Genomic DNA, 22,820 nt, shown 5'->3' on the forward strand with positions numbered 1-22,820 from the left:
ACTGCTTAACAGCTCCCTTTGTGTGTTTTTCTAGAGGGCGATAATTGTTTAATATCACTGCAGATGTGGTCAGTTGTAAGCTAAAGACTGAGTTAATTTCTTGGAACTCCAAAAACTGCAGAGGATTCAGAGATATAGACAGAGCTGATTGGCTTTTTTTCTGGGTGGAGTAAATTCTCACTGTGTGACTTTACAAACGTGCTTGCAAACTGCATGATTTCTGTTATACCTAAGTAACTACTGAGCAGAGAATTTCTGCCTTACCTGAGATCAGGGTATTTCAGATCGCATGAATGAAGCATTTGAACAGCTGGTGTCATGTCTGTACGTGCAGAAGTGGGGAGAGTCAGGGACAGATTTTGTCCAGTGCTGGCACTTGTGCATTTTATCTCATTCTGGGTCTGGCAAAGGGAGTGTTGGTCAGACTTAAGGCCTGCGGGGGCCTGGAAGCTGGCTGATCAGATCTCCTGTCTGCCTGCCCTTCACCTTCTTTCTGTTTTCTCCAGTCTGATCCAGATTTGCCTCCTGATCCTCATACATCATCGTCAGCAGATCTGGGGAAGTTCCCCGGCTTGCCTTCCCACCCAGTCTCCCAGTACGTCCCACCGCAGCCATCCATAGAAGAGGCTCGGCAGACCATGCACTCATTGCTGGATGACGCCTTTGCCCTGGTGGCTCCCAGCAGCCAAGCGGCCAATTCCACAGCCGTCACACCACCTGGGGTCTCTGCAGGACAGCCGGTAAACAACACTCCTGCTCGAGCAGGGAGGGGAACCACTTGCACCCAATGGGGATCACCTTATGGTCCAACTCGGGCAGTAAACATCCCATTTAATGTGAGTGATGCAATGTGAAAGGCTTTTCTGGGCAGGCAGTTAGCACCAGTTGAGCCGTGATCACTGTTGTTTTGCCCTTTCTGTCAGGGCTTACCACAGACGTGGAATAGTTTCTGGAACTGGGAGAGTTTTGAAATGGCCATCACAATATGGTGATCTTTTGTATTCTTTTTCCCTTTTCCCATCCCAACCACAAGAGAAAATAGGAGTTCTTCTCTAGGATAGTTTTTTCTGTTCTTCTCAGTTATGATCTTAAACAGATCAACTTTGTTATGTCCAAGAATAATTTTTTTTTAATACATGTGCTAGTATGTATTTTGACAATGAAAAAGATTGTATTGTTCTTAGATCGTGTTTTCCAGCAAGACATCCAAACACTTTCAGAATGTGAGGGATAGGGAACCAGTATTTCTATGTGTAGTACGTTGCATTTTATGGAGCGCTGAGACATGCACAGGTAATATTTCATGTCATCTTGAGTTCCACAACAATTGAGTTTCAAAACCCCACCGGACTCTTGAGTTTGAGCCCTGTGGTATCTCTGTTGCAGTCTGATGCTGGTTAGAGATTTAAAAAGTTTGCAAATGCAAAGCTTAGCTTGCTGAAAGTTTTAAGCTAAATAGACATTGGAGCACTGCTTGATCTGCAAATGAGAAAAGTATTTTTGAGAGGTCTTTAAGGTACGTAAAGACAGAAGAGACTGCTGTCCTACTGTAACAGTGCTTCCCAGGCCTTCTTATGCCACAGGGTTTGTAAAACCAAGCTGTTAAGGTTGCAGTCCAATCACATATAAAGGCCTAGTGATCTCTGCAATTCATCACTTAAAAGGCTTACAGTGGACTTCCCAGGGTACACATTTTGGTTTTAATTCATTTGTTTTGATTCTTCTAACAGAGATATGTGGAATTTGGAATGACTCCGCCAGCAGCACCAGGTCTCCTACCAAGGTAGCTTTTCACTCATGGAATTATCATTTATTATTTTCTTTTCAATTCCTACAGAGTTCTTACTAACACTGTTATATTATTATGCAAAGTACCATATAAATGAGAAGTAACAGGAGTCCAGATTCAGCCTGTGTAATTTATTTATGTGGCATGAATGACACATGCATGCTGTGTGGAATCCAACCCTTCATTAAAAAGAAATGTGTTTCCTAGCCCCTTGGCTGTAAAGGTGTCCTTCCAAATACTGAGTAAACCATTGAGTTTCAGCTTTTAGAGAGCCTGAAACAGTTACTCCAATGTGTGTACATCTCCCAGTACTCTCACTTTCATCTTGTTTCTGTAGCCTCAGGGCAGCACTCACTTGCAAAAGCTTGCAGATGACTAACAGATTTGTTCTATTTTTAACCAAGTTAACAAATTTCAGAGCATGGTGACCCTCACAGCAAAAGCATGCCTTGTAGGCCTATTGCTGTAAAATAAGGGGGGAAGAACAGATTTTCCATCTTCTCCTGGCCTTAGTGTGGGAGAATTGCATAAAGAGAAGAAACAGTTGTCCAAGCCACTGTTAATTCCACGTTTGGTGCCTATGTGCTAACTACATATGAAGTTAGACTCTTGAGTCATGGTTACCTACTGGAGTTACACTTGCCTCAGACTCTTAAAGCTGCTGCAGCCGAGGTGGTAAAAAGGTGCCCTCATACTGCTCTCTCATTACCTTCTTACAGCTCATCGTGTGAGATGAAACACCACTGGTATTTGTGTCATTCATAAGATTTCAGCTAAAGTCTTTACTGCCTTGAAAACTTGGCATACTTTAGCTTCAAAATGAATACAAAGAACTTTCCTTTATCCTTTGTTCTGCAACCCTGTTTTGAAAGGACCAACTAGAAAAGGTGGAATCTCTAAGCGCATTTTCTCACCTAGGTCTTGGCCAGAGCTGACAGTTTCAATGTGAGTGGAGCATATATGAAATTGCATAAAGTATGACATGCAGTCCATTTTTTTTTTAATCTAGGTAACCTTGAGGATTATGAATTTTGTGACTGCCAACACAAAGCATAACCAACTGTTTATTTTGGGGGATTTTCTCTTTGTTTGCCTGATACAGATTCAGGGAAAACATGATAATTTAGTTGTGGAAGTGCTGTAACCCATGTTAAAACACCTGAGCAAGTTGGTGTCTTTGCGACATATTTTTTGTTCAAATGTTTGTCAGCCCTTGGTGTAGGCACTCTGGACTTCTGTAAGTTACAAACTAATGACATCATTATTTAGGTAGTTCAAACACAGGCTCTGCCAGTGTCAGCAGATTAAGTTAACAATCTGCAAGCTCATTGACCTTAACAGGAAGAATTCCTTAAAATTTTCATTAAAATAAAAGATTTCCTAAAGCTTGGTCAGTAGAATCATAGAATGATAGAAAGGCCTGGGTTGAAAAGGACCTTAAAGATCATCTAGTTTTAACCCCCCGGCTCTGGGCAGGGTTGCCAACCACTAGAGCAGGCTGCCCAGAGTCGCATCAAGCCTGGCCTTGAATGCCTCCAGGGATGGGGCATCCACAACCTCTCTGGGCAACCTGTTCCAGTGCCTCACCACCGTCTGAGTGAAAAACCTTCTCCTAATTTCTAACGTAAATCTCCCCTGTCTTAGTTTAAAACCATTCCCCCTTGTCGTATCACTATCAACACATGTAAACAGGCATTGCCCCTCCCGTTTATACGCTCCCTTCAAGTACTGGAAGGCCGCAATGAGGTCTCCCCGGAGCCTTCTCCAGGCTAAACAAGCCCAGCTCCCTCAACCTTTCTGCATAGGAGAGGCGCTCCAGCCCTCTGATCATCTTAGTGGCCCTCCTCTGGACGCTTTCCAAGAGCTCCATGTCCTTCTTGTGCTGGTGGCCCCAGGCCTGCACGCAGTCTTCCAGGTGGGGTCTCACAAGAGCAGAGTAGAGGGGGACAATCACCGCCCTCTCCCTGCCGGCCACCCCTTTTTTAATGCAGCCCAGGACATAGTTGGCCTTCTGGGCTGCAAGCGCGCACTGCTGGCTCGTGTCCAGCTTCTTGTCCATCAGGACCCCTAAGTCTTCTCTGCAGGGCTGCTCTCAAGTTCTCCTTCGCCCAGTCTACAGGAAGACCTGGGATTGCCCCAAATATCTGGGAATGCCCCAACATAGAAAACATGTAAACATGAAAAACATGGAAAGAGTTCTTCTTATGGTTGTAGAATGGGGTTTATGCTCAAATTCAGAAAATGATGATAAGTAAATTGATAGAAACAGTGTACTAACTAGAGGAACTAAAAATGACCTGAGGTCAGTATGATTAAGAGGCATGTATCAATGTCATAGTCCATTGGCTTAAATACCCAGTGCATGGAATAGTAGTTGGATAACCTACTGTTCCCTTTTCTGTACAAATGCAGTCAGCATCTTTAATGGGCTGGAACCAACTTGGGTAAAAAAATTTAAATGTGAAAGACCTAGGTCACATATCAGCTGTGTAAACATAAAGGCACAATGAACAGGTTTTTTTGTTTGGTTGTTTTTTTTACCAGAAAAATATCACATAATGCAACAGAGATGCCTAGCTATAGTGGCTTGATGGTGTAAAATTGATTTGGGGGGCAGTTTCTCCACAGTTGGTTTAATCTCCAGTTATTAATTTTTTTTTTTTTTAATATGCGAAGATAAATTGAAGGCTCGGTCTCAGTCTGGTAATAGGAAGTAGCACTAAAAAGCCTGTATTATACAGATTCAGAGATGTATCCCATTTTGTATTCTTCTGTTGATCTCTTCTTGACTTTAAAGAGTAGCTGTATCTATCTTTTAAAAAGATTGAGAAGAGAGGTAGTGGGTTATTAAACTTATACCTTCCAGCTACAAACCCGTCAGCAAGAAAGGATAGGATCCTGTCCTCTCAGAAAAACTGGCACAAAAATAATACATTTGCAGTAATGCTGAGAAGGTATTTTCTTTAAAGACATCATCAAAAATTGTAATAATTTATCAAGATTCCAACTCTGCATTGTAGACATTAAGTGCCAGATGATCACATCCTTTGCTGGTTGCAGTGATTAAAATAACAGAAGTGACACTGTTAAACATTACCTACTCATTCAGGCATTTATTTTAATGAGCTCACAAGTCTGGCTGAATATTGTTTCTTCTGGATCCACTGAGGGGACAGTTGGGAATGTATGCAAGGGAGGTGGGGAGATTCTGGCGGTTCCACAATGGGATTTCTGCACCTTGAACCCCTTACACGTCCTTCATTTAATACTACTTGCCAGGTAGTTAGAGCTTTATTTTACAATTACTTGTTTTAGTTTATTATGCTCTTATTTGGCTTTATTAGACTATTTATTTTTATCTCAGCCTTCTTTGTTATCTGGTCTTCATACGAAAGTGGTCAGCTTTCCAAATAAAGCACAAATCAAGAATAAGTTGAACTAGATGCAGTCATGGAATTTTCCTGTTTAAAAAACAAAAAAGGCAAAATGGAGGTGTCGAAGAATGGACTAGGTAGCAGTCCATAGCCTAGAGTAGTTTAGGTGCTACTGTGGTAAAAGGAATATAAAATTAGGCCCCTGTCCTCGCTTAGTGTAACCTCATGTGCTTGACTTAGTGTGTTTGTCTCACTTTGTTTCTTTTATAATCAGCTGTGAGAGACGGGCTTCTGCAGAAAATGATTTAATGAACCTAACCTTTTGCTTTGAATATTTGTAATGCCTGTTGAGGAGCATGTTCCTTTCCTTAAATCACACCTGCAGTTTAAGAGAGATTAGCCTTGTAACTAAGCACCTGAAGTTTAGGTGCTCATGCCTCCCCCATAATGAAAGGAATGAATACTCCTTGAAAACTCAGCAGCCGTCATTCTTTTAAAACATACCTTCTCCATGTCAAGGTTAAGGGTGTGCTAATAGGAAGCACAGGGAAAGCAGCATTTACATCTCCTTCTCTGTTCTTGTTCTGTGAAGGAATTGTAGGGTTTCTTTTTGAAGTCCCATTACCTGGGCACAATTAATGAAGATAGATTGACGACAGGTTCTGTTGTTAATTCCTCTCATTAAATATATAACAGCAATGACTATGAGCACCAGTCTGAATTGTAGAAAACATTAGTTTTAGTATATGTTGCATCTCTCTTCGTACGTGCTAATGACAGGTCTCTATAGTTTGAACCTTAGAAAGCAAGATTTTGGAAGTTTCCTCGAAAATCTTCAGAAAACTTGATGAAATAATAATTGTTCATGAAATACACATGTAATACAGTTTGTGTGGTTTGATTTAGACATAATTTTTATGCCCAGCAACTCGAGTAAGATTCAGATATGTTGCTACAGTAAGCGGCTTCATCACTACTGGCCTGGTTTTTCTGTGTTGGGTTGTTTGTGTTTTTTTTCCCTGAAGATACATTTTTCTCCAAGGGGAAAACAAGGTCAGCTTTTTCCTCTGCATTGAGGAGGCTGTAACATGTGAAAAACACTTGCATGAAATTTTTGGTAGAGTTTCTAGGTCATTTTCATTTGTGATGCAGGACATCAAGGAGGAAAAAAAAGTTACTTCAAAGTCATCACAAATAGGTGTTGTATGAGGTATACTTGCACAACTGTTTTTAATTAAGCTGTTTATTTTTTGTAATCTTGGGTCCTTTCTTTTCCCCAGGCAGAACTTTGGGCCAGGTTTTCTTCAACCTGCGGAGTTAATGCACCCAGACCAGCAGCCACCCGAGGCTCATTATTCCTCCAGAGGAATATACTCAGAGGAAATGCCATCAGTGGCACGACCACGACCAGTTGGAAGCACTGCAGGTACACTTAAGTTGAACATGCACTAAAATAGCAAATCCTTCTCCATATCTATTCTTACCCTGAGATCACCATTAAGACATAACTCTTCTTCAGGTACTATACTTGAAATGTGGCCCTTGTCTTCACTGCCAAAAAAAATAAAATAAAATAAAATAAGTGGTCACAAACAGAGGTTAACTTTACAGATATGTGGAACCTTGCAGAAAAAGGCAGTGCTTTGCCACTTTTTTTTAGTGTCTTACAAGCATTGGTAATTTCCTTGGTGCCAAATTATATAATTGATACATCCCAAATAAGCCTACCAAAAAATAATAATTCAATACTTTGCTGCTTCTTTGTTTCTCACTATTCTTCATAGAAATGTATGCATAAAAGCAGGGTCATCTAGTTTCTGAAGATATCTACTGCTGCTGTCCCATATGAAATCATCTTCACTACTTCGACAGTGAGATAATTTCCATAGTGCTTATGAATGCTATCATGAGTAAAATTCTAATATCATATTGCAATTAAGCAGCAAACACTGATTCTAAGAATAAAATGTTCTATTACCATGCAAATGCCACAGTTATTTTTTTCCCAGACAAATGTTTTCTTCTTGGGGATTTGAAAAAGACTGAAAATACGATCATGTACTCATGAGTCCTAATTTTGATAGTTGCTCTCCTCTCCCTTTAACTGTTAAATGTATGAGAATGACAGAACTGTAGTGACTGTTACAGTTTAATGATGATGATTTAGTTCTCTGATTCACGCTATTCTCTAATGTTCGTGCATCTTTTGCTTTAAAGTTTGGGGGAATTCAGATGATTAGTTACTGTCCTTCAGCATAAGTATGTATAAATATCAGGCTTCTCAGTTAATGGTTGTTTTTTGAGGGGAAAATATGAAAGCGAACTAACTGTACATCATGTAAATCAGTGGTTTTGTCTTTTCCTCCCTTTTTGTACATGCACACACGCACACAGAGTTATCTGTTATGTATCTGTGGGTTTATTAAATGTTTCATTTCTGTTGTATTTATAAAATAAATTTTGTTTCCCTGTGGGAGGAAATTCAGGAAAAAAGAAAGCTGGCATGCTGTTCCATGTCTCTTACAATTAATGGTGGTGGCTCTCCTTGTATGTGTTTGAAAGCAGTGGGGGGTGGAGAGGAGTTAGAAAGGAGGAGGTTAGCTTTCAGGCTGAACGGAGATACAGTGTGTTCTGACCTTCTTGTTAGTCAGCGACAGCATCGTTTAATATTTAACCATAAAGCAAAGCTGCAAGAACTACACTTTTACATAGTCATGTATTTTATTCTTGTGAGAGATGGAATAGAAAGTAGCCTAGAGAGTTAAGAGTCTTGCCAGTGTGATGCAAATGTGATTTATTACGGTAGCAAATATCTTCTCTTTGCTGCTAAGTAATTTACATTAAAACATTGCCAGGGCTTTCAGTAAGTGTTGTTTGAAAAGGGCTGGCATGTTTTTGGAATGCAGTGCAGTCCATGCCTGAGATGCACGTATCTTAACCTCTTCCTTCAGTGCAGTGACAATGAAAAGCATCACACTCAAATGAACTGCACAAAATGCACACAACTTTTCCTTCTTTATTCTATACTGATAGCCTTCTTTCTGCTGATTTTTTTTTAAATTACACAAACAGAGCTTCACTTTCTTCTTGTCTCCTGCTTCCAACAAGGTTTTATGTTGTCATTTGTCTGCCCTGCAAACTTGACTGTGTATAAAGATGAAAAAACAATATTTGCTTTTAAGGTTCTCAGATACAGCACCTCACTCAGGTGGGAATTGCTAGCAGGATCGGAGGTCAACAAGTGGAGATCCCCTCAGGCAGAGCAGGGCATGGCCAGCCGGGGGGGCCAGGGTGGCCCCAGTACCGTGGAGAGGATGAATATGCTAGGCGAGATGCAGTGAGTACTGTGTTACACATTTGCATAGTTTCCGAAGTAGTGATATGTTCGGGTATTTTTTTTTCCTGCATTACTGTTTGGAACTTTTTTCTCCCTGGAATACTTTCAGTTGCTTCTCTGACATTCTTTGCTTTGCTCTTCGAACCCTCGTTAGCTCTTCTAACTTTTGCTTGCTATTCTTTCACATTCGCTTCTCTCTAACTGCTTTCTCTCACGTTACCCTAACCCTTTTTTTTTCTTTACTCGAGGCCTTCATTCATTAATTGCAGTTCACCCAGTTCTGCTTCTGAGCACCAGCAGAGGTGGATACTGCTTTCCATTTCCTTCTTTGAAATATGCCTTTGTATTTTGCGATCATTTTAAGTAGAAAACATTGAATTAAATTGTCCCAGAGTACCCTTCTACTTTGTATTATTATAGTTCTTTCGTCTTCTTTATCAGTGCACAACAGCAGGAGTCAGGGCCATGGAATAAGGCACATACTTGCACATAACAGTAGAGGTGTTCCTAAACAAATTATTTTCCTACCTCAGTCAGCAGGATGTGGTAAATTAATATGTATTAGTTTATCATTGTTTCCTAGGCAGCCATCGTGATTCCATGTTCTTGGCAGTGCTGCTTCTCAAAGCTGACATTTCTGATTCTACCAGATGTGTGGTGAGATTGAAGATACTGTGTGGCATTTCCAAGAAAGATCCAGTTGCCTGCTACCAGTCAGTGTTTGATGTACTTGCATCTTGAAGCAGACTGACCTGTGACAGCTTTAGTGTAGTAATCTTGAGAGTAATGCCTTTGTGCTCCTTCATTTCCTCCCATCTTATAATTACAATTTTTCTGTTTTCTTTCTTGAGAGAGGAAGGAAGATCTCAGCCTTTTTGCATACTTAAGGCAGTTTAAGTTTGTTAGATAAGCCCTTAACTTGTAACTTTCTATACTTAAATAATTACCTTCAGAGTTTGGTTTCCTTCACTTGGACAGAGCTCTAAATTTCTTTCTTCTTTTTGGAAAGGAGAATTTACTTAATGATAGACACATTCCTTAAGGTACACTATGCAACTTGGCAAAACATTCTTAGCAAACAGCCTTCCTTTTCCTTCATTCTGAGCAAAAACATTAGCCTCTGAATGTAGGCAGGATAGAGCTGGAGTGCTCTTTCTGCCATGAACTTGAAAGGGATCTGCATTTGTGTTCCTGCCATGGCGCTTTTCCTCACAAGCTGTTATTCTGCTGTCAACACCTGATTTCCCATTGGAATATGACCTCTCACTTATGCCACCTGACCCAAAATCAGTGTGCAGGTTACCATCAATTCACCTTCATTCTCCCATCTAGAAGGCCTACGCAACCAAGACGATTTTAGTATTTCCTTAGCTAACAGGAAACACAATACGGAGCAATTGGTCACTTGAGCAGCAGATAGCAAAAATCTAGTGACATCTAATTGGCGACTTATTTTTGTATAATTTGTAATATATACTTATTTATACATATATACCTGTATGTGCATATATATATTTATACATAAAATTCAGTTGAAATTGGCACAGTTCAACTGTTATTATGTGGAGATGATCAAATGCACAATGTGATCTCATAAATCTTCATTCCTTAAGAAGTTAACTAAAGGAAAACTCAAAGATATTTTTGTCTATTATTTTGTACTACTGTTAATTATATGGAAGTTCTATTATAAAAATATAATTTATGGATGCTATATAAAACTAAATATTGTTACAGATATAGTGTTACATAGTACATAAACCTGTATTTCTATTCCTAAAGAAATGTTTAAAAATATGACAAAATTTCTTCAAGCTTTCCTATCCCTAGTTTGCTGTTGTGGTCTAGTATAGGTTAGGATTCCAAAGTAATCTCTGTTTTTGAAAGTTCTCAACCTGTTTAATTATGATGTTATATATGAAATCACAAAAGTATACACTTCTGGTTTTGGGAGCTATTTAAGAAAATTTCTATAGCTTTAATGTTACAAAACAGCCACTGTCCTCAGCAGGTATTCTTCCTCATGTCTGCTAAGAAGCTATTCTTACAGTGCTAATTCAATACAGTATGAGATAGGAGCCGAATCATGTAGTGTATTTTAATGTGAAAGTAACCTGAATGTAGTTTAGTTTGATGTTAAGAGTCATGTATCAAGGAACGTTTGTTTTTAATATTTTTGATGTCATCTCTTTTCTATAAACCCACAGAGTACTTGTCAGGTTTGCTAACTAGACTCCACTTATGAATTAGTTTCAGGTTTCACTGCCAAATGCAGTAATTTTGAACAATCAAGAGACCTATTCATTCCTTTCTAATACTAAAATCTCCTTCCTTTTATAAGAAGTAAGACAGGATGTTACTTGGAAAATCTTCTTTACCTATCATTCTCCCATTAAAGCTTCTTTTCCTCTTAATCTCTCATCCCAAATTAACCGTGCAATTGATCAGGGCTGCATGAGCTATGCAACAAAGTCAGAATCTATTATTAGTTCAGTCCTAAGCCAAATTGCTTGGATTTCATTCATTTGTATTATGAGAGATGTTAGGCAACATACTCCCATGCATTTTTGTGTTGCCTGCACACTGCTGCTACAGTATCTCTAGGTCCCCCATATCCTTCCAGTCTCAGCTTTGTAATCCCTTCGCTCCCCTCCCCCTCATCCCCAAATCCTCTTCTAGCTGACCTTGCTGTCTTTTCTTCCCTCCCCAGTTAGCTCTCTCTGCTGCTACTTCAGCCTTATCTGCAGAGGTTACTGCTCACTAAATTGTGATAACTGTGATCTGAACATGCTGCAGCTGGATGCTCCTTGTTGGAAGGGGATTGTGCTGCTTTCCTCTGAGTCGTAGGTTCATTAAGGCATGTTCAAGCAGCCTCAAGTCCTTGGTGTCCAGTGTTTCCATCTGGCTGCCTCTCAACCTTCACAGATACTCGGCAAGAGGAAATGATTGCTTTAGGGATATCAGCTGGAATTTAGATTTTTCGAAATGTACCTGGTTTGTGTCCATACTGGGAGTTGGTGCAGTAACCTAGTGTACTGTAAATTTATGATTTATTTTAATGTAAGCAGATTTTTTTCCAGATAGACAAGCCCATAAACTTAGGATTCTGTTGTGTTTCTCTCATGTTTCATTAAAGAATATATTTTACTGAACAAAGACAGAATTGATCCCTTTCTTCCATTAAGCAATGGTTGTCCCTAAACTGGGAAAGTATTACTCAGATCTGTAGAACTACGCTGAGTGTAGAAAAATCCAGTCTTTCTGACTAGAGTCACTTTTGGCTTTTGTTGCTTCTCCCGTTGACCGTGTTTTCCTGGGCACAGGTCACTTACATGGTCCTTACAAGTGTACAGTCTGGACAGGCAAGCCAGACAGAGAATGGGAAGGTAAAAGTAGTAGCATCCCTATTTTATAGATGGTACGAAGGAATTACTACCAGGAAGATGGTGATTTGCCTATTGTCTTCTAGGAAGTTGATGGAAAGGCAAGGAAAGAGAAGCCAACTCATTGACTTCCAGTTCTGTGTTTTTCCCCAACTCCTTCTATTTCAGTTTCTAAACATAACAGACATAGAAGGGAGTCAGACTTTTTAATGGATGTTCAAAGAGATTTTAAAAATCGCTGAACCTGAGGCAGTCCAGCAAATTTGTGTATGCTTGTTGTTTGTGCTCCATAAGAAGAATCACTCATTCATACAACAAAAGAACAGTGGCAGCCGATAGAAGCATCTCCATGCTGCTTTTCCTCTGTTCTTTGCCTTTTTGCTTTCTTGTCTTTTCTGGGATTATCATATTTATTCAGAAAGTACAGTAATGATTTCTGCCTTTTTCCAGACGCATATGCATGGACACCAAGAATATTCCTCCTCACCAGTATTCCAGATGCCGAGGACTTCAGCCAGGCAGCCTTCGGCACCCCCTGCTCAGCTTCCGCACAACAGCCTTCAGGGCCAGGGCCTTTGCTACACCACCAGTTCCACTGAGGACCTCCAGCCAGGTCACTCTTCAGCCTCTCTTATAAAAGCAATTAGAGAAGAACTTCTACGACTTTCTCAGAAACAGACAACAGTGCAGAACTTCCATAGTTGATTTAGCATTCCTTTGCAAATCTGCCAGGTATCTGCTTCCTATGGAAGCAAAGACTTAAAGGAAATCACCAATGTTGTTCTCTCAAAAGAATGGACTTTCACAGCTCTTTAAACAACACTCCAGAAAAAAGAAAAGGCAGCAAAATGAGAAGAGTGTAGGAGAGACAGGGGACAAACAGGGAAAATAGTCAGTGTCATCGCAAGCAACGTTAATTAGTCTGCTGTTACTATGGTGCTCCTCTTCTCCTCCTACCCTCATTCAGTCAAACAAATAAATAAAAAGTTAGGTCAAGAAGTCAATACTCCAGCAACAGAAAAATCCCAGGAACAAACTCCAAGTGTAGTAACTCCTTCTTCTAAGGAAGAAGGCAAAGGTTTGCATGAACTGAAATGACATTTTGCAACAGAGTACAAGTATTCTGATCTCTCCAGTGCTTATGGGGAACTGGTTTGTGTTGCTGTTCTTCAAGATTACAAACTGTATCAGCTCTAGGGTGTTGAAGGTGTAATCCCACATAAGAATCCCTTTGATTGTCAATAACAATAGGACTGTTTAGAATAAAAGGCTTTATGAGCTACTTGTAACAAACTGGAACAATAATTGTTATAGCTCTAACCTTCCGAATGGAGCTACCCTCTGCACTCTTCCTTGTTTTCCTTCTGGTGCTGAAGCTTCAAGTGTTCCTTCATCTTCAATGTTTGCAAAGTGAAACATTGGCCTTGTATAACTACAACAATATCCATAGACTTATTCAGGCTGGAAAAACAAAGCAAAGCATCCAAACAGAAAGGGCTTGGTATTTAATTTGTTCTAAAAATCATTGAAAAATATTCAGCCACAGTTAAATTTGGGGAAATGCGTGTATATAACGTTAAAAATTATATATTTGCATACTATGTGCTTTTGTTAGACCAGCGATAAATTATTGCCACTCTGTAGTTTGCTTTGTGGACAGAAATCAATCCAGCCTGACTGGTACAGGGTCACCAGCATTGTTTTAAATTGATGTCCTAAATCATTGCTTATGTTTGGATCTGAATAATTTTAGTGAACGTCAGTGACAGTTTAGAGCATTAACATAGGCTTAGAGTTGCAGTTTGGAGACAGTTTCTATATTTATACTTGTTCCCACTGTCCCTTTGGACAAAGGGTAAGCATTGTCCCCATGGTAAAAAATGGTACGTGCCATGGAACTGTTTGTCGCTGTTTTTTTCCAGAGTTTTAATTTAATATTAGCTATGAATTTACTAATATTTGGCCATTGCATAACTGTAACTGACATAATACATATGACGATTTTACTTACGTCGTGATTTGTTGGAGTGTTTTTATTTTCAGATCAGACTGTATTAAGCTAACAAACTGGCACTGAGATGGAGTGGGAGCTCAGTGTTTGTGAGAAGGCTTGGGAGCCTTGCCCTAGAAAAATGAAAAGCAAAGCTACTTGGTGCTACAACATGGGCATTTCAAACACTGTAGAAGATGGTAGTAGCCAAGGAGATCATTGGGCAGTTGACCAGGGTAGGCCTTAATGGCATAGAAATAGCATTGGTAAGATACAGGTATGTAATGCTCTTTTATTATGGTGTTCTTTGGCTACCAAATCAGTTCCTGGTTCCAGTGCACAGTTCAGTAGCTGCAACAAGACTAGCTCAGACTGAAATGAAAACAGGTAGGAGAATGCCATGGAAGAACCCTATGTACTTTGTTCATGAATACATATATAACGTCATTCGTTGCCAAAGCCAAGACTAGGAAGCAACTGGCTGCTCACTGACGTGATAAAAACAATGGCATGTTGCTTCCTTTCTTTATTAGGAAACTAAGATATTTTTCTGTTTACCTACGATTGTCAGAAGGCAGTATGAAATTGTTTGAGGAACTTAATGTAGCAAAGCAGTCTAAATTCATTTCCAGTTCACTGGTTAATACTTAGTCCTCATGGGCACTGGTTGAGGTTTGGATGGAGTCAGAACACCTGCATGGTTGTGAACAGCACTATTTACAGGTCATTCTGTTTTGAATTTTTTTAAGCCTTTTGTGTAATAATCAGTTCTAGCGTAAAAATAAAGAAACAGTTGTTTTCTGCCAAATTTGTACATGTGAATGTTGCTGATACTTCTGAAAAATGTTGGGTTTTGCAAAATGAAGATTGTATCAGGCAATGTTAATCTTTGAAAATGCTGAAGACTGTTCCTAAGTGTTCCCATTAAAACCATCTCCTTCACAGCCCAGATCCTTCTCCAGCCTGATTCTGCAGTGAAGTCAGAGGCCAGTGCTTATAACATTAGCACATTGTGACTTCATTTCAAGAAAACGTGAGTTTCTAGAAAGCAAGTTGATTGTCTGACTCGAAGGAATACGTAATCCTTTGAAAGTTAAAGGTACTTATGCTATTTCTAATTCACTTCTGCTAGTGATGGTGATGCTATTATAATATTTCCATCCTTTTATGTTTGGAAGAGTATTGTTTTTCTTTTCAGTCCCAAATCTTACAAAGAACACATACAAGACAGTTAGGTATAGGTAAAGAAAGTGGCTTTTGCCAATGCAAAAATCCCTCTTTGAAACCTTACAATTTCACAGAGAAGACAGTAATATGTAAGTTGGAATTCAGCATTTGTTTCTGCATGAAAATAATCCATGAATGTCTCAAATTCTAACAATCTGATTAATGTGTTTTCATTAGTGCCATATGTTCACTACTCTGCTCTGGTGCAGCCTCTCCTCAAGTACTGTGTACAGTTTTGGGCATCACAGCATAAGAAGGACATAAAGCTATTACAGAGCATGCAAAGGAGGGGAACAAAGATGGTGAAGGGTCCGGAGGGCAAGACATAGGAGGAGCGGCCGAGGTCCCTTGGTTTGTTCAGCCCAGAGCAGAGCAGGCTGAGGGGAGGCCACATGGCGGCCTGCAGCTCCCTCACGAGGGGAGCGGAGTGGCAGGCGCTGAGCTCTGCTCTGGGGACAGCGACAGGACCCGAGGGAACAGCATGGGGCTGGGACAGGGGAGGGTCAGGCTGGGTGTTAGGGAAAGGCTCTGCACCCAGAGGGGGGTCGGGCACTGGGACAGGCTCCCCAGGGCAGTGGTCATGGCACTGAGCTGCCGGAGTTCAAGAAGCATTTGGACAACACTCTCAGACGCATGATCTGTTTTTTGGGTGGTCCTTTGGGGATCCAGGAGTTGGACTCTGATCCTCGTGGGTCCCCATCAGCTCATTCTGTGATTTGGAAGTTACATTCTCAGACTGGCTGAAGACCTGATCTGCTGTTCACAAACTGATGGTATGGCATACTCTGTATATTCATATATTAACAAAAGTAACATATAAGGCACTTTAGTGTTCCATTTCCAAGATGGTCTTAACAAGGGAGACCTGCAAGTCACCTCTTGCAGCTACAGGAAAGCTGTATTTTGTTTTTTTTGTTTTTTTTTTTTTTTTCCGTGTGCTACAAAAGGACCCTTTGGAATGTATCTGCCAAAATGTGTGGTTCCTCTTAAGAATTTGGGGAAAAAAAATCTGCAAGCTTCTGGATCCCCAAGTGCTTGAGCTCTTTTACCAGTTTATTTTATTGCCCTATTAAAAGAAAAAAAAATCTGAAATGTAAAGTATCCTGAATTTGAAGTATTTCTTAATGATGAATCTACCAGTTACTGAAAACACTGATCAGATGAGAAGTTGGTACAGGCACTGAAAGCTGTTACCAACAGTTACATCCATTTTCATGCCTAAACCATCTGGTTCGTGGAATCCTCAGGCTTTTCTCTTTCTTCACAATTTTCCTTGACATTTGTGTTTAGTTTGTGTTTAGTTTCCAATTTCCAAAGACCCAAAACAGCTGACACTGCTGTGCATTAACTCATAGCTTGAGAGTACATCAGACGGATTACGCAAGGATGCTGATGCGTATTTGAGCCCAAGTGAAGTCACCGGTTGTGTGATGTGGATGGCAGTGGGTAGCTGAAGTCATTTTTAAACTTTACTCTCGCTACATCCTTTCCTTTCCCAGCTTAACAATTTTTCAGCTAAAGAAAGAAATGAGAGTTTTCAACCCCATGCCTTATCTTAGCAGTTCTTTGTTAGCAGCTGCCACTCTTTGGAAAAACTGTATCTTGGCCAAGAGCTTTGAAGTGACTTGGAGGTGGGAGCATGCGGGGCAGGGAGTCCTGAGGATGCCACCAGTCTGTTCTCACTCATGTATTCCAGTATTTGTAGATCCTAAATATAAAGTGGAATTTAGGAAAGAAACTTTCTATCAGTGTTGATGAAGATTTACTAGGTGTACAGTATTTTGGATGTGAATGCACTTGGGTGCTTGAAAAGTCTGATTTCTCTTTTTATAATGTGTCCTTTGAAAAGCAGCTGAAAATCAGCTAATAAGATAATATTCAATGATCAGATAATCAGCTGCTTTATGACTGTAAAAATTCTTTTTCCCTGTATCTGACACTAGTTCAACAAGGGCAGACCAATCTCAACTTACTACAGCTCATGCTGTTAGGACTGCCAGTTAAGATCCAAATGCTGGTCTGCGTATTGTCCCTTCTGACATCTGCATAACTTCCCCTGAAAACCATTGAGTCACGTGTATATTTTGAAAGGAGAATTTATCCTGCAGGTTCTTTATTACAGCTTGGGATACACTTGGCAAGATGTATCTGGCTTGACTTACAGGTCCAAGGGTGAGTCTACTCACCCAGAAAGTTAAGAAACTCGAGAAGCAGGAATGAGATGGAGATGCACTGTCTCGTTAAAGAGATGTTTCCAGAGTAGAGCTGCAGTCCTGTGAATCCCACTGAAGACTGATAGATTTTCAAAAATGACATTAGTGCTAGACAAAATACACATTTCTTTGCCCTTCATAGTTTGCAGAGCTGGAATGTTTTGTACTGATTTTTGTATTACTTTATCTTGATACTCTTTACATTTAAAGTATATTTTCTCTTTTGTAATGGCCATTCCTGTTAGTTCTGAGTAGTTCTTACTCCATAGCTGAAAAAGTTTATGTTGAGGCTGTTACATCTTGCCTTAATCAGAATAAAATGTTGGCACATTTGAACAAATGCTCTGAAAAGTCTTTTCAAATGAATGCTAAATGTCTGTGGGTCCCCGACATGGTGTTTTCCAATTTCACTTAAAGTAACCCTGTTGTTGCCATATGTAGAGTGGGCAAAGGGAAATGAAAATTTAGAGAATAGGAAAGAGACTGAACCATGAAAATTACAGTTTTGCATTTTCATTTATATTCTAATGTATGCACTTAAGAACTCTGTCATGTTTCCATGAATGCTTCTCCAAGATTTTCAGCTCAGGCCTTTTTGGAAGTTGGTTTTCTCATCCAGTTTGAGTGTTTTAGTGCTGTGCATGATTTAAAAGCAGTAGCTGGATATTGCTTTCTGTTTTAGGAAAAACCTCTTCACATTCAAGGAAAAATTGATGCGGTGTTATATTTGGCAATGCACCAGGCTCTTCTGGTCCTGAAAGGCAGATCTGAAAAACTTGACTAAAATAACAGGAATTAAAAAACATTACCACAATAATAAAAATCAGGAAGCTTTTACCCTTGGAGTTAAGGAAAGAGGAGACAGGTTTGGGACTTAGCAGCTGTTGGTAGTACTTCAGCATAGTTGCCAAACATGAAATTGTTCAAATCCTGTGCAGTACAGGTGACTTGGGCATACACGAACTCAGGAACTGATTACAGGATTTGATAGTCCTTGCAACCCTGAATAAAATGGTTTCAGGTAAGTCACCTTGCATTTTGCATGGAACCCTTGTTACCTAGCATTTCCATTGATGATTTTGATCCTCGTGACAGTTTTTCTGAGCTTGATGATGGCTGCTTTAAACAAGAACACTTCAGAAATTCAAGATTAAAGGTAAGGAATTTCCCATTTAGAGAATTTCCAGATGTGCAGCCAAGTATTTACAGTATTGCTATATCCTGCTATTCTCCGCTGCAATGTTGAAGAAAAATTGCTAGGACGCTGGAAACCATTCTTGCTTTTGCAGAGCGCATGGTAGGACTGCAAAGGAGTTGAGAGAAGTTGGTTGTCACTTCCAGAAAATAACATCACTGACATGACATTGCTTACAATACTCACATTTCTGCCTGGGAGCAAGGAGTACTGTCCTGCAGCTGAGGGCTGAAGAAGCATTTAACACAAGTGACAATGAGCATTATTTAGACATCTTTATTTAAGGATAAATGTTTCACCAAATGTTATCACACAGCAGTGGTATGAGAACACACAGCTCAGCTGATGTCTGGTGACGTCTTCATATGTTTGAGCCCAGAGGGTTGCCACATCAGAATGGATGCTGTTGGACTGATGTGGTTTAAATATATGATATGGAACCAGCCTAGCAAAGAAATTTTGTAGCTATCTCCCTACTTTTTCCCCATTCAGACAAAGCAGATGGAGCTGTAAAGGACCTGAAGAGGTACTCTAGCTTCTGCTCCAGAAAGTCACATTGGAAATGAAGTAGAATTTGGCTGTGTGTTTAATGATGTGACCTGAAACTACAAACTAGGGAAGGCTCTCCCTGTGACTCACCAACCTCAATTCTGTATGTTGGTACCACTTGTTTTGTGATCGAGGACAAAGAAATTGGAAAAGCCACTGATACAAAAGTGTATTAATAATAATTAAAAAAATAAACAAAACAAAACCACCACCAACAAAAAAACCTTGGTGAAGAGAAGTCATCAGCAAAGAGATCTTACAGAACCATCATCAGTTGGGAAGTATTTTGATTTAAAATGCTGTTTCCCCTGGAAAGGGAAGAGAAGGAAAGGACAAGGGGACAAGGCAGGACCTTCTTGGTTGTTGCAACCAGCAGCAGGTGCAGCTATGGGCGGGGAATGAAGAGAAGAAACCTAGCATATTGAGTAAATGGCAAATAATAAAGCTGAAATGGGTAAATAGTTTGAAAGATGAGCCACCAAACAGCAGAGAGGTAGCAGTAAGTTTAACTAGGACTCGAGGGTTAGAAGAGTGTCTTCTATGTGATTGTCTTAAATTCACTCACATAAATAGTTGCAGGGTGAAATGCTGTATTTAGATCAGCGCGCATCTTTCACAAAAGTAGTGAATATGTGAAATTGATGGAAAATGAGCTCAATGGGAGAGAAAAGGGATGGAACAGGAGTGACTGTAATCAAAGGGGAAAAGTTGAAAAAGTCATTGAAAGGTATTATTGCATGAAACTATCTGTCCTTTGTAGTTAAGGACACTATAAAAAGGTGAGGGTTGGAACAGAGCTTCCTTTACTGATCTCTGAGACTGGAGACTTTCGTTTATGAATGCAGAGTCTTTGTTTAGGGTTTTTTCTTGGAGAGTTTTATGTCAGCAAGACAAAGGGACCCTCAGGTGATTATTTCTGGTGGGTGAGCAAAGCGGTTAACTGAACGTGTCTCTAGATTTCCTACCTTCAAAGTGGACAGGAAAAGTCTACGTGTGTCTTAGAGCTGTGTTTTTTTCCCTAGCCGTTTGCAGACTTGGGAGACAAAACTGCATTGTTTACCCTGAGCTTATTTCTGGAAATTTTATTACAAAATAGGATTTAGAAATAAACTCTTTGAAAAGTGCATATTTGATTCCGGGACAAAAATCTGCAGCTGGGTTTGAATTCCTCAGGAGAGTCTGATACTACTGATACCACAAAGTAAGTGGGATCTGGAGCATAAGGATGAGAAGGTGACTGCTTCCCAGGATTGCCTAGATTTAATTCCTTGCCTGTAATCAATTACAATAGTTTTCTGAAATCCTAGTTTTTGTAATGTCATTATCAGAACTACCAATTCCTACTACAGAGCACATTTTCTTAGCACATTTTCATCTAACCTCTGTCTTCTCTCTATGTGTTTCATGTGAGCAGGAAGCTCTGATGCTTGTCAGTTTTCATCCCTCTGGTGATTTTGCAAAGTGTAATCATTGTAAAGTGCAATTGCTTAATATGTAGTTCATTCACTAAAACCCCAAGGATAGAGGCAGTGAGTAACCTGAGTTATTACCAGAACAATGGTATCTAAAAAGATTTGTGCATCGGGTACCAATCAATTTAGTCTTTGAATTAAGAATTTAAAAAAATTCCTGGTCAGATGTGATTTGATACTATTTCCAGGCAAATTAAAGTAGCTACCCTGGAGTCAGTATTCGGTATTAGAAGTGCTGATTGGTTACGCGTTCCCTATTGCTCTGTTTGTCTATCAAGATACCTGTAGACCAGCAGCTTTCCCAGGTGCCAATCTGGGTGTCTCCTGTACTAGGCACTGAATACTTTCTTTGCCTGAAATTCAGAAACTTTGTCCAGATAATATGAAGAATGGTTCTGGCTTGATCAGCAAAGTTCGGACTCAAGAGTGTGTTTCAGTGACACTTATTTTCATTCAGCCATCCAGATTTCAACCAATTTTGCCATGTTTATACTAAATCATATGAGCTAGAATCATTTATTTTCCACCTTCTTCCAGCAAGGAACTTTTTGGTGCAAGAACACAGCATTGAGGAACTTGCCAAACGTCAACTGGGATCACCACACAGCTGACATGAGCAAGTCCAGGAGGTTCATAAAGCACCTAGATGATAACTTCTTGGTGCAGGTGCTAAGAGATCCAACTAGGAAAGGTGCCCTCCTAGGGTCTTGTGGGGGACGTGGCAACTGGCGGCCATCTCAGTCATAGTGACCATTAAGTGGTTGAGTTTAGAATTTATGGTGACAGAAGGAAAACTGTCACCAAAACTTCAGCCCTGGATATGGGGAAAGCAGACTTCAGCCTGCTCAGGGAACTAGTTAGCAAGGTCCCCTGGGAAACTGCTTTTGAAGGCATTGGCGTCCATCAGTGCTGGTCAATCTTTAAGCACTGCCTCCTAACAGCACAGGATCAGGCGATTCCAAAATATTGGAAGTCAGACAAGCGGGGCAGAAGGCCGGCCTGGCTGACCAGGGATCTTCTACTGGAGCTTAGGCAAAAAAAGAAAGTGTACGGCTGCTGGAAGGAGGGTCAGGCGACAAGGAAGGAATACAGGGATGCTGTTCGTGTTTGTAGGGAGAAAATTTGTGTGGTCAAAGCCCAACTAGAGTTGAAGATGGCCATGTCTGTGGGAGACAATAAAATAGTTGTTTTTAGATACATGAACAGAAAAAGGAGAACCAAAGAAAACATAGGTCTGCTACTAGATGGGGAGGGTCTCCTCACAGACAATGGCATAGGCAAAGCAGAGACATTTAACGCCTTCTTCGCCTCTGTCTTAAACACTGATGATGGGCTTCGGGACCCAGGGTGCCCTGAGCTGGAGGACAATGACGGTGGGAATGACAAACTCCCAACCGATCCTGAACGTGTGCGGGATTTGCTGCTCCACCTGGATCCATACAAGTCCATGAGTCCGGATGGGATTCATCCCAGGGTGCTTAAAGAGCTGGCTGACATCATCGGGGGACATCTCTCAATTATTTTTCAATGATCTTGGGAATCTGGAGAGGTCCCATTGGACTGGAAGCTGGCAAATGTTGTGCCAATTTTCAAGAAGGGTAAGAAAGAAGACCCTAGCAATTACAGGCCTGTCAGTCTCACGTCAGTGCCTGGTAAAATTATGGAGAGGATGATCCTTGAAGTTATGAAGCGCACCTAGGGGACAATGCAGTCATTGGCCCCAGCCAACATGGGTTCATGAGGGGTAGGTCCTGCCTAACAAATTTGATTTCCTTTTATGATAAGATCACCCATCTAGTCGATCAAGGAAAACCAGCTGATGTGATCTTTTTGGACTTCAGCAAAGCTTTTGACACGGTTTCCCATAGGATCCTACCGGACAAAATGTCCAGCATACAACTTAACAAAAACATCATACGATGGGTGAGCAATTGGCTGACGGGCAGGGCTCAAAGGGTTGTGGTAAATGGGTCCACATCCAGCTGGCAGATGGTCACTAGTGGGGTCCCTCAAGGCTCCATTTTAGGGCCAGTCCTCTTCAATGTTTTTATAAATGATTTGGATGTAGGACTAGAAGGTGTTTTGAGCAAATTTGCCAACGACACCAAACTTGGAGGAGTTGTGGACTCAGATGAGGGTGGGAAGGCCTTCCAGAGAGATCTGGACAGATTGGAGAGCTGGGCGATCACCAACCACATGAAGTTTAACAAAAGCAAGTGCCGGATCCTGCACTTGGGACAGGGCAACCCTGGCTATATGTACAGACTGGGCGATGAGATGCTGGAGAGCAG

The 22,820-nt window shown here is 40.5% G+C and overlaps 1 protein-coding gene across 8 annotated transcripts in view; it reads left to right on the forward strand.

The window, feature by feature from the left end:
- The window catches only part of KIAA1549, a 144,350-nt gene extending 126,698 nt beyond the window's left edge, over positions 1–17,652 (forward strand). For 4 of the 8 annotated variants that reach the window (XM_080588774.1, XM_080588776.1, XM_080588775.1 and 1 more), the window contains 5 exons: positions 507–836; positions 1,731–1,783; positions 6,444–6,589; positions 8,346–8,500; positions 12,334–17,652. In XM_080588774.1, the coding sequence (XP_080444900.1) occupies positions 507–836; positions 1,731–1,783; positions 6,444–6,589; positions 8,346–8,500; positions 12,334–12,588 (939 nt within the window). In that variant the 3' untranslated portion in view covers positions 12,589–17,652. The remainder of the gene's footprint in view (positions 1–506; positions 837–1,730; positions 1,784–6,443; positions 6,590–8,345; positions 8,501–12,333) is intronic. The other 4 variants (XR_013949896.1, XM_080588777.1, XM_080588779.1 and 1 more) reach the window with 2 other exon arrangements.
- Positions 17,653–22,820: the final 5,168 nt, after the last annotated feature.

This window comes from Anser brachyrhynchus (genome assembly GCF_964034855.1).
Source record: "Anser brachyrhynchus genome assembly, chromosome: 1".
In the NCBI taxonomy this organism is placed as follows: Eukaryota; Metazoa; Chordata; class Aves; order Anseriformes; family Anatidae; genus Anser; species Anser brachyrhynchus.